The 12,528-nt window shown below is 44.0% G+C and overlaps 1 protein-coding gene across 2 annotated transcripts; it reads left to right on the plus strand.

Annotated features, from left to right (window-relative positions):
• The first annotated feature begins 711 nt into the window (after nt 1-711).
• Nucleotides 712-11,700, plus strand: TMEM218 (transmembrane protein 218). 2 transcript variants are annotated; one of them, XM_048512070.1, is made up of 4 exons: nt 712-781; nt 2,451-2,561; nt 4,105-4,207; nt 11,358-11,700. In XM_048512070.1, the coding sequence occupies exons 2-4, from the start codon at nt 2,452-2,454 to the stop codon at nt 11,484-11,486; spliced, it is 342 nt and encodes a 113-aa protein (XP_048368027.1). In that variant the 5' UTR covers nt 712-781; nt 2,451; the 3' UTR covers nt 11,487-11,700. The 2 variants fall into 2 exon arrangements, with proteins under 2 accessions (XP_048368027.1, XP_048368028.1); XM_048512071.1 differs by lacking the exon at nt 712-781 and adding an exon at nt 788-921.
• The last annotated feature ends 828 nt before the right edge of the window (nt 11,701-12,528 follow it).

Genomic DNA, 12,528 nt, shown 5'->3' on the forward strand with positions numbered 1-12,528 from the left:
CCGATTATCATTTATGACTAATAATTAGACATAACGATTTAGTAAAATATTATTCAGGAGGTAATTTTCTCCCTTTTATTATGGTGGCTTCTTTTCCCCCAGTAAAGTTTCATTTTGGGTTGTGGTCTGGTTTAAACCTGTATTAAATAAAGCATGTGTTATGGAAGGAATATTCACCCATCTATTTTAAACAAGGATCCCAACTTGAGCTCCCAAATTCTGAGGAGATTACTGATGCTTTCTGTTGTTTTGCCTTTATCCCAGAGATCTGTTTTTTTTCCTTTTAACTTAATCCCACTGCTAGCAATTAGGAATTTAAAGTTGAATATATATTTAACATTCACTTCTCCCTTCCTTCCACCAGGAAGTGGGGAAAAAATTACTAAACAGGGAAAGGCAAGTGGTCGGATTTGAGAGCACTCTTGGGGTAAAGCCGTGGAAATGCCACCAGCTCATACCCAGGAGAGTAAAAATCCAGACATTCGTGGCTGCATATCAGCCACGCCAAACAAACTTGGGCTAATAGAGAGGGCGGGTTGATAATAATAAATAGAGAATGACCGACGCTGATTGGCTGGCAGCCAATTTCTGCCTCTAGTAGGCTTCGAGTTGCCCACAGCAACCGCCAATGAAAAGCAGGAAAGGCGATGAAACGTAAGGGCTGATTGGTGAAGCAGAGGAATACTGAACTAGAAACTTTGCTATGATTGGGTACCAGGCTAGCAGGGGTAGGGAAAAGATTTGTAGTTTTGGATGGGCCGCCCTGGGGTTCACGTACGAGGTAGGAAACAGCTCATTGAATCGTTTGGGGTTTTATGGGGGTGAAGGGGGTTGCTTTCCCCAGATTTTCTGCTCCTGCGGAGGCGTTGCTGTCCATTGCAAATCTATCAGAAACACTTTTATTTGCAAAGTGTTCTCCAGGTTGGTATTGTGTTTTCTATCATGCACAACAACCCTGTGAGGTAGTGTGGTCACGTTCACTCTTTCCCATTCCTGGTAGGACTTCTTATGTGTCTTTAAGAGTTGTGTTGCAAGGAGGAATTCAACATGAGAATCTTAATTTTCTATTTAAAAAAACCTTAAAGCGTTTATAGCTGGTGTTACCACAGAGTAACGTGTTTACTAATAGTTAGCTAATAAGCTTAAGCCGACAAGGACTTATTAAATAAATCATTTTTATTTCGGACCCTCAGAGGGTCTGTTTTAGAATCAGAGGAGTCGCCCTGAGTATACAAAAGTCACAGTTCTTATAGGATAAAGACAGCTGATGCATCAAGCAAATGCTTGCAAAGCCAAACCCTGTCAATTCATGACGTTTCAGTATTCCCATCATTGTTAACTCATGCATGCTACATTGCTTAAATAGCATTCTTAAGAATATAGTTTCTCACATGGCTTGACCTCTCTCTTTCTTTGCTTTAATTCTGCTTTGTCAGTTATTTCTCTTCACACACACACTTTCTCTCAGCTCATTGCTAAGTAAAAGCTAATCTTTCTTTGGAATGTGGGAAGAGACAATAGGGCTGCTGTTTTGGAAAGCAAAGTACCTTTGCTATTTCTGAGCCATAATTCTTAACACTAAAATGTCTCTTCAGAGAAAAAACTTCTGCTTTAAAGTTACATATAAGTATACTTTCAGTTGAAATAATTCATTTAAATGCTTCTATTTCTATTTTCTATAATTCTGCGCTTTTAGTTGAAGATATTATTTCATGAGCCTTTTACTTGCAATAACAAGCATTTAAAAGTATCTTTTTCTGAAATGCAGGAACATTGAATGCTTTGTCTTAACAAAGACACTTGTTGATGATGCTGTGAAAGGACTTTAAGCTGTATTTCTGCCAGGAATCTTTTTTTCTCTCTCCATTATTTCTCCTAAATAATGGGAGAGGGAAGAACAACCTTCTGGGTAAATTCTAAAAATCATTTCCTTTTTCTCTTTCTCTCTCTTTCTCTCACTTTCTCTCACTTTCTACCACTTTCTATTTCCTTCTTACTGTCACTCTTTTCCTTCTGTGCCTACACTGGGAATAATGAAGCAGAATCCAGAAGCTATGGGTTTCCCCCCCGCAATTGCTGCATCTATGGAGAAGCTGCTTTGCTTACTTGTCTTCTTAATATGCAGCTGTTCAATTGGATTGAAATACCTAATAGGTGCTTCCCTTCCTAGGCAAATATGCAATGCTCAGGGGATATACTATAAGGAATGACAGGATTGCCCATTGGAAACAATGGGGGAGGCTGGAGGACTCATTTGAAATACTGGGAACCAGGAATGCCATGCTGGATTAAATGCTCCAACAGGTCTCCTCTTAGCTCAGGGGGCATCTTGATGATTCATTATGATAGCTTGGCCATAACTCTGTAGACCCCCAGAACCCCAGAATGCCCCATAAATGAGTGAAATGGTCCTGCGCTCATGTTTATTGATGCTTTTTCTTTATTCCCAGGATGCCTGGCACAGTGTTTGGAGTGGGGCGAGGAGTATTCATCTTAGCAGTCCTCTGGGTATTGGCCTTGCTGCTTTGCTTGTTGCTATCCAGAGCTTCTGGACTCGCTAGGTAAAGTGATCTCTCCTGCTGGGAAACTAATTGGAGGATAGGCTGTAAGCTTGTCTAAATCACGGGCATCTCAGGCAGATGTTTCAGCAGTTCTGCCTCATAACAGCCCTTACCACCAGTAAGTTCTTCCTAATGTTTAGGTGGAATCTTTTTTCCTGCACCTTGAATCCATACTCCTTGTCCTAGTCTTTGGAGCAGCAGAAAGCAAGCTTGAAGTCAGTGCAATGGCTATGAAATCTGCCCCCAGGCAGTCAGCCCCCACCACCATCCTGGCATCCACACAAAGGCCCACTTGCAGTTGTGGAACACTTTTCAAAGGCACCTCACTGTAGAGCACAATGTAGTAATCCAAGCTGGATCTGAAAAAGCCAAGTTCCAAAAAAAAAAAAAAAACGAGAGGAAGAGCATAATTTCAGCTAGTCTCACAGAATGTTGAATGTGGGCACAGGAAAGTTTTAAGGGGCCTTTTGAGATTTTTTTTTCTGAAATAGTCTTTATTTTTGCCATAGACGATATTGTTGGAAAGGTTCTCCTCCCCCCCGCCCCCTTCCTTAAATGTACATTTCTGTTTGGCAAAGAATGTGAATATTAAATTCTATCAAATGACAATTGGCAGTCCGATATTCCCAATTTAATCTGAGATACATTATTTGGCTTCTCTGTGCAGTGCATATTTTTGCCATTATTCAGCAGTATTATGGGGGGGGGAAGGGGCCCCAGCATCCAATGAATGCTGACTGCAGAGTTTGTTGTTCTAGAAGATGTCGCTTCCCTTGAAGCCTCCCACCTGCCATAGCAATGGGAATATCACTGCAAGGATCCATAACTTTGCAGTGGTGGAATTGCATTAAGTTCCATAAATTGCATCCTGAAGTTGCAGCTCTGAAACACTGCCTTCATTTCAGAGCAACCTCCTTGAAGTTCATTGAGGATTTCCAAGGATTTAGGGCTTCCAAATGGCTTGGTCTTGGTTTGCAGAGCCGAATCAGTACCCTAAAAATCAGCAATACTTTTATTTTTATCTCTAAACTTCAGAGAATCTGCCGTACGTATGCAGTTTTCCACAGATGAAAATGTTGGTTCTCATCATTCTTTGCTAGTTCTTGTACTGGTCAAGAAGGTACTGTCCGAAAAAGGAATCTGGATGTGTCTGTGAGCTTAGTCGTCAGTTTATCCATGTGACCATGTGCACTGCTTTATCAGTCATGGGCATCAGGAAGGCAGAATGGAAAAAATATGAAAACAAAGGGAAGGAAATGAAAACTCTGCTTGTTTCAGAGTTATTGTTAGAAATCCTCAATGTTAAATTGGAAAGAAGGTGAAGTAGAAGTTTGGATTATTTGTGAACAACACAGTGAAACAGAACCAAAGAAATCTGCTCTTCACTCCACTTATTTAAAAGTTCCTCCAAGAAAGCAAAGTCATACCGCACAGTCTTTCACATGTTTACCAAGAAGTTCATGCTAGCATTTAATAGCATTTGCACCCATCTAAGTGTCTATAGAATTTCAGCAACGGTGATTACTTCTGGTGTTTTTTACAGGTTTTCTATTATTCTGGTTTTCTTGGCTGCTGTGATCATCACATTGGTCCTATTGCTTTTTCCACGGGCAGGCGAGTTCCCCGAACCTGCTGCAGAAGTGAAGGTAATGGAAACAAGAGCTTGGTCCTGTGCATTACATACTGCTGTGTACCAAATCCAGTTATGTTCACACCACACCAGTATGCATTAATGTACTCCCCGTGAAATACATCACTGGATATCCAGTTCCCAGGAGAAAGGAAGCATGTGCTAGAACAAGCAAGTTACAGTTGAAAAGAAATAAGGAGATGCTGGCAAAGTTCCGAATAATTTAGCAGTGAGGCCACAGCTGTTGCACATATTTTGTGATCTACAGAACAAAGTGCCTTTTATTACAAACAGGAACACTGTTTGGGAGAGCATCCACATAATCTCATTCTCAAGGGTCCCTTCTGCACATGCAGAATAATGCACTTTCAATCTACTTTCAATGCACTTTGAAGCTGGATTGTACTGAGCGGAATAGCAAAATCCACTTGCAAACAATTGTGAAAGTAGGTTGAATGTGCATTCTGCATGTGTGGAAGGGGCCTAGATGTCAGCTTTCCAGGTTTTTCCCATTCTCAGTTTGCTCCTTCTCAAACACAGTTTACTGTTATCTTTTTTTGGAAAGAAAACAGTCAAAATGAGTTAACTTGGAATCTGGACCAGAAAGTTTGCAGCTGGTGCATACATTCAGAACATGTTTGGCACAAGAATAGTGTGGGTGGACCATGCAGACAAGGCCCACATGTGTCCCTGGTTGAATGTTCGAGACCTGCCCCAGTTCAACGCCTTGTATTGACTCTGGAAGCCCAAGAATTGCATGCAGCCGCTCTCTCAAAATTTACATTTCCCTTGCGAAAACACTTTTCTGCTTTTACAAGGAAACAATTGAGGGCTGAGCTAGATTACAGTAACATTGTAAGAGTTATAATTACTGTTCTGCATAATGGAGATAAAGATCATAAAATACACCCCAGCCATATTTTGTAGAACGTTGGGCCAGAGTGTTGTGGCAGTAGCATTACATGTGATATAATGTTACACATCAGGGAAAATCAGTCCATATAATGTGCACTGTTGGCTAAGATTAATCAGTGCTTATCCAAACATGTCAGTTCCCTGCTGCCCTGATGTTCCTTCTCTTCCTACTTTTTTCTTTTTCATTCTTGTCTGTACTTTGCCCCGGGTTGGATTTCTTCTTGCTGCAGAGAAATCTTCAGGAAGCGTTTGGTATTTAAATTATAACCTCTTCAGTATGGGAGAATTTGTATTTGGAGCTAATTCTAAATAAGCTGCCTTGTGTTGGGGTGTGTGTGTGTGTATGTGTAGACAGGCCAACTTCAAACCTTTTTTAAAAGGTTGAGTTAAAGTTAGTTGCCTCCCCAGACTCCCACGGGAGCAAAAAAAGATGTTAGAAAACAAAAAGTGTTTGAGTTGAAAAGACGAGCTTTGAAAGGAATTTTTAAACTACCCGCAAAAGTCACCTTGTAACAGCCTTTGAGGGGAAATGCTTTTACACTGAGGTTAGTTTGAAAAGTGATTCTCCTTCCATGTTGGGTTGTTCATAAGGGAGATATTTTGATCTTTTGGAAGACAAACAGGAGTTGCCTGGCTCGTGTTCTCAGATGTATACGAAATCCAGTCTGGGATTTGGGAGTTTATCGCAGTTTAGCGTGAAACTTTGGTTGAGGGACCACTCATTAAATACCAGACAGATTATATCTGTATCTCGTTCCTCTTTTCAGTGCTCTCACGATTGTGAAGTGGAGGAGAAAAGTCATTGCCTCAGCAAGCTGAGATTTTTAATTCAGTTTCCCAATTCTTTTCTCTATAAATTCCATGAAGTTGAAGTCCTTTGTCTTTAGAGTTGCAGAGTTAGCTGCATACAAGTCCTGGATGACAGCCAGTGTGGTCAGTGTCTGACTAGGTTCTGGGATACACAGGTTGAAATCCCTGCTCTCTTGTAAAGCTTGCTAAGTGACTCTGGGCCACTTGCACACACTTGACCCAGCCCAGGGGAAGAGAGAACAATGTATGCTGTCTTAAGTGCCCTGGGAAAAGAGTAGGGTAGAAATTTACTGGATGGATTGTTTTACTAAAGTCCCATGGCACTTTAAAATATTGTCTTTCCCTCCATGTCTTGTATGCTTCCAAGGCAATTCCATCCTATCCCAGGAGAATATCCTTGGGAGTCTGATAACTCGCCAGTCCGGGGGATCTCCAATTACTTGGGGGTACCCTGGCAACCTCCCTGCTGCTGCAAAAAAAGGCCTGTGGTTGCTTTAAAATTAAGCTTAATTTACTTCTAGGTGAGCTGTGCTGTGGCTGGGAGGAGACTGGAGGGTGCCCTTTCCTTTGCCTTGTCCCTGACCCCCTCTTCCTGGCTACAAGCCCACTTGCCTGGAAGTAAATTGAGCTGAATTTTAAATCAACCATAGGGTTTTGCTGTGCTGGTTGCAGGGTGGGGAACATGGCTCCTGCCACCAAAGCTCTCTCTTCCCCCCTTTTTTCCCCCTTTCCCCACTTTTTCTTCTCGCTCTTTCCCTTCTCTTCCCTCCTTTGAATGGAGGATACACTACTGAGTAATAGTGTGTCAGAACAAGATCGTAGAGTCCGGGTGGACAGTAAGCTAAATATGAGCAGTCAGTGGGATGCAGCAGCAAAAAAGGCTAATGTGATCTTAGGGTGTATCAATAGGTGCACAGCATCCAGATCACAAAAAGTTGGGGGGGGGGGGTGCAGTTTGAGAGCAGGTCCCAGGTGCCATTTTCTGTAGATACATCTTGAGTCTATCTTCTGTTGTGCTACATACAGAAAGCCCTCCTCTTTTATGGTATTTTTAATGTGTTGTCACTGACAAATGTGCATAAATATTGTGTTATTATGCCAATAAAGGTTAATTAATTGATTGACGGGGCTGTTCCAAGGTTCTTCTCCACTTTCCACTTAGAAAGCCACTTTAAACCTGTAGCCTCTTGCTCTTTCCTTGGTCTCATTATTTCTTTTAAAAAAAACCAACCCTCCATGCTGTCTACGTTTTTGTTGCCACTGTCTAAGCTCTCTTTGAGGCACAGTATAAGCTCTCCCGAGTAACGCACGCCTCAGAGCCAACCATTTTTTCTAAACTAAAATCTCAGTGTTCAGGTTAAATTGCCGTATTGGCACTTTGCGATAAATAAGTGGGTTTTGGGTTGCAGTTTGGGCACTCGGTCTCAAAAAGGTTTGCCATCACTGGCCTATGACTTCCTGGAAAAGTTCCACAGGCCTATACTATGTGAAGCATGGCAGGTGGAGAAATATTGGTTTTTCCTGCCATCACCACTGCAGAGGATGCTTTAAAATGAGCACCAGCCTGTCTTGTTAAATTCATCACAAGCCTTTTTCCAGTGTCACGCTAGACATTTCCCTTGCCTTTTCATAGCCGACAGCCTCTCAGTAAGCAAAAGGGGTACCTGAGCCCCAGAGGCATAGCTCCAAGGGGGCCGGGGGTGCGCGACACACCGGGGGCGCATCCCTGTGGGGTGTGTGGCAAGGGCATGGCATGGGGCGTTCCAGATGGGGGCGGAGGACGCACCTGTGCACCGGGCGCTTTCCCCCCTTGCTACGCCTCTGCTGAGTCCTAAGGCCTGAGAGAGGGCATCATGTCAACAGCCTGGGACATTTCCTCAGAGCAACGACCAATAGGACATCAACAGGATGACCAGCCAAATCAATTTAGGAAAGTCTAAAACCACGAGAAAACCATTTAGCTCCATCTGGTTCTGGCAGTGGATCATCTTAATCAAGCTCCCCACCCTGCAGAGTGTTGGTTTTCCTGTAAGCCTAAACGCCAGCTAATAGTGATTTCTCCATGATGAGGAAAACATCCTCAGTTCTGGCATTGTGGGAGAGAAGCTGCCCCACAGAGCCAGTTTGGTGTAGTGGTGAAGAGCGGTGGACTCTAACCTGGCAGACAGTGTTTGATTCCCCCACTCCTCCACATGAATGCCCGACTCTAATCTGGCGAACTGGATTTGTTTCTCCACTCATCCATATGAAGCCTACTGAGGCTAGGCACAGTTCTCGGAGAGCTCTCTCAGTCCCACCTACCGCACAAGGTGCCTGTTGTGGAGAGAGGAACAGAAGCAATTTGTAAGCCATTTTGAGACTCCTTTCAGTTGAGAAAAGTGGGGTATTGATCCAAACTCTTTCTTCTCTCTCTATCCACTTTCTCCATTCCGTGGATCATTTCACATACTTGTCATGTCCTCCCCTCCTGCCATCTTTTATTCTAAACTGAAAAGTCCTGGACTCCTCAGCCTTTCTTTGTAGGACAGGTTGTCCAGCCCCTTAATCATCATAGCTGTCCTGCATGACCCACAAGAGACGTGATCTGGAGCAAAGTGGAGGACATCAGACTTATAAAGAATACAGTGCTGGCACAGGTTAATGACCTGGGCTGGATCAAGGAGTGGTTGTAAAGTAGCAAGTCCAGGGGCAGGAAGGTGCAGGACTTGGGGATCATTTACCTGACTGTAGGCTGACAGAGGAGCATTGCTGATTTAGCTGGGGTCAGCAAGAGTCAATTGTCTCTCTTCAGGGTGGAGTCATGCAAAGTAGTGCAACTGCAGTGGAAGCAAATGGTACCTGGCCAACAGACCAGTTCTTCTCATTTCCGCAGTTTGGATTTCCCCTCCTTTCCTCTTTCTCCACCCACCTCCTTATGTTTACATTTTTTGTTTGGCTCCATAGTGCAGAATCAAGTCAGCGGGATGCACGGCAGAGGCGTCGTGCACGTTTGAGACAGGCCTGTGCAAACCCAAAAAAGTTCTTTTCCAAAGATCTTTAGCCCCCAATGCACCTGCCGCCCAGCATAATCCGGTATCAATAATACATGCCCTGAGCTTTCAGCACCCAGAGTCCGCTAATTGGCTAATTAAAAAGTGAAGCGTGTTGAATGAGCAAACATGTCGCCCTCAGGAGACTTGTTCTGTAGCAGAGCCGAGGTCAAGCTTATGTTAACGCCTTTTCATGAAACTCACCTTTGCCGTAAGCGGAGTGTCAAGCTGTCCTCGGAGCTGTGAAGATGGTTTTTAAATCCATGTCTTGTTGTTGGGTGGCGGGGCGGGGGTGTGGGGGGGGGGATGAGAAGTCCCTGGCCATCAAACTCTTCCTTTTCCCCCTAACTGGCTGTTCAGAGCTTCTTTTCTTGTAACCATCTGGCAGTTTTAACCCCACTCCTCGCCACTGTCTTAGTATGAATCCCAGATATATTTGCAGGACAGATTGGGCCTTTTCCCACGTTTCTCTCGGCCGCTGTCGCTGCACGCAATTCCCAGTGCGCAGCATCCCTGGCACGCGTCCGGGCGACCACAGCAGCAGGTTAACTCTTAAGGGCAGGGGTGTGTCTAGAAGGCACCTGGAGTGCAAAGCATCTCGTATGCAAACGAGGCTTGCAGCTTTTGGTAAATAATTCAAGCACTAATGAGCATGGATGCAAACTTTAGAAGTTAATTGCACATTTGTTAATTACAGAAGTCTCTATTAGAGACAAGAATTGGAAGCCCTCTTGGGTGGGAACTAGCTTTGTATAGGCTACTGTGGACTATCTTTGATGGGTCGGATGAGTGAAGGCTAATGATCTTACCAGAACTACTAATGGAGAGAGAGGCCCTTTCCGCACGGGCCAATAAACGCTGGTGAAAGGCGGGTTACATGAACCCGTCCTAGCCCCGGCCTGTTCGCATGGCTGGCGGCGCATTTTTTGTTGTGGTTCTTATCTCCCCTCAATGCATAGCTTCACAGGCAGGCATGACCGACCCCCCAGGGCCATGATACAGCCCTTTGTCCCTGCATGGATTTGCAGATGTGAGCCAGGGACCGATCCACATAGGTGTCAAACTTGCGGCCCTCCAGATGTTGTGGACTACAGTTCCCATCATCCCCTGCCAGCATCATACTGGCAGGGGATGATGGGAACTGTAGTCCATAACATCTGGAACTGTAGTCCATAACATCTGGAGGGCTGTGAGTTTGACACCTGTGAACTAGAGAATCGCACCCAGCTGCAAGGCACGTTAAAACAAAAGAATGGCGAAAATCGCAATTCTTGAAAAACCTGGGTTGGGGAGGGGGAACCCAGGGCGAACTTGGTTTACGAACAGGATCCATGTGAAGTACCACCCACAACCCAGGTTTATCCCACCCTTAACTTGTGTTTATTGGCCCGTGCAGAAAGGGCCAGAGTGTCTGTGCCTCTGACGACGGCAGTACCGTCAGGCATCAGGGAGAGCTTCTGCCACACCCAAGTGAAACTGTGCTCTAAGATGTGCCAGTAGGAAGCGGCTTGGTGGTGTTTCATATTAACATGGCTGCCTCTCTGGAATCGAAAGCTGTGTGGTTACAGCAGGGTCCTCAAGAATTAGAACTGCAAAGTATAGTTGATGAATAGGTAAGATTAATCTCCAAAACTGTTTAGGATTGTGCCCATTTTTGCCATCAAATCAACCTGACTTACGGCCACCCCATAGGGTTTTCAAGGCAAGGAATGTTCAGAGGTGATTTGCCATTGCCTGCCTCTGTGTCAAGACCCTGGATTCCCTTGAAAGTCTCCCATCCAAATACTTGCCAGGGTTGACCCCGCTTAGCTTCTGTGATCTGACTAGATCAGGCGAGCTTGGGCTATCCGGGTCGGGACTGTGCCCCAATTGATCCAGGCACAATTAAAAATGATTAACTATTTTCAATGCAGGTTCTTACAAAAATGATTGTTGGCTCTATCTTAGAAGAGGCATTTTCTTCCTCTACCACAGTGGTTCTCAACCTGTGGGTCGCGACCTCTTTGGGGGTCGAACAACCCTTTCACAGGGGTCGCCTAAGACTCTCGGCATCAGCGTTCTCCATCTGTAAAATGGATAAATGTTAGGGTTGGGGGTCACCACAACATGAGGAACTGTATTAAAGAGTTAGGAAGGTTGAGAACCACTGCATTAGGAAGGTTGAGAACCACTGCTCTACCTCATAGGAGAGAAAGCCCCTTCTGAAGAGCAGTCTCCTATGGAGTGGCTATATATCATCTGAAACCCAAGCAGAAGCTCTGCCATTGAGACACAGCCCCTCTGCAACGTGCGACTGTGGTTGCTAGGTCAAGTCACATTGAGATTATGTCTTGACATGCAGTTTGTTTATTTAAGGCTGGCCTTCCAGAGATTTTAGCTGTACTGTAACATGTAACTGTCTTTCTTTCTCAGATTGTGGACACTTTCTATATCGGCCGTTACGTTCTGCTCTCCCTTTTAGCCACCATTTTCCTTGGCTGTTTGTTCTTGGTTTTGGTTCACCATGTCATGCAACCAGTGTATGCCAAGCCAATGCACTGAAAGGACAGGCAAGCAATTCAACAGCATTGCTCTGGCCGGGAAGAAAATGGAACAGGAAAGTCCTAATCAGAGTCATGCCCGTCTAATCCCAGTGACGTCAAATGGACATGGAAAAGGATAACGCTGCTTAGAATTGCACTATAATGTATATTAAGTTGCTTGAACCGGCAAGCTTTGTGATATTGTTGGTTTTATAAATAAAATGTTTACTTCACTTTTCGCGTCATATTTATCTGTGCTGTACTCTGAGGAAAGGAAGGGTGGGGTGCATCTCAATATATACAATTAAGTGTGGTCTGAGTGAGCTTCAAGCTAGTTTTCTCATGCTGAGACTTTCCCTTCACCTTTGAAAATGCATTTATAGGAAGGTGTGTTTGCAGAATAATATTGGCAGACAGTACTGATTCTGCCCCATCATCTGCAGTGTCGGAAGCTGGTATGGCAAAGACCCCTGAGGTATCAGTCAGGAGACCTCTGGTTTACTTCTGCCCCAACTTAATAAGCACTGTCACAAATATTACACCCATGCGTACTCCAACTCACTAGGTGAGTATCACTTTAACATTATCTTACTATCACAAATATACAAAAAATGTTTAGTAAGTACACCGTCAGGTATGGCTATAAAACCTCTATCAGGATCTCATCTGATATCCAGAGAGAAGGACTATTTAAAGAAGAGCCATTGAAGTGAAACTTGAAATTCAGTTTGGAAACTATCTAGATTGGCTTGACAAAGGACTGCCGAAATAAAAACCTAATCTAGAGGTTTTCTAGCCATACCTGACGGTGTACTTACTAAACATTTTTTGTATATTTGTGATAGTAAGATAATGTTAAAATGATACTCACCTAGTGAGTTGGAGTACGCATGGGTGTAATATTTGTGACAGTACCTGTTGTACACCAACTTAATAAGCGGCAAACCACCCTCTGCCTTCTCCTCAGGCTTCAGTCTGCATTGGGAAGATGCAAAATATAAAGTGAAAACTTAAGCAATAGAAAATATCAACCTTACCACACAGCAGCCGCAGGCAATTCA

The sequence above is a fragment of the Sphaerodactylus townsendi genome, linkage group LG12, assembly GCF_021028975.2.
Source record: "Sphaerodactylus townsendi isolate TG3544 linkage group LG12, MPM_Stown_v2.3, whole genome shotgun sequence".
Lineage (NCBI taxonomy): Eukaryota > Metazoa > Chordata > Lepidosauria > Squamata > Sphaerodactylidae > Sphaerodactylus > Sphaerodactylus townsendi.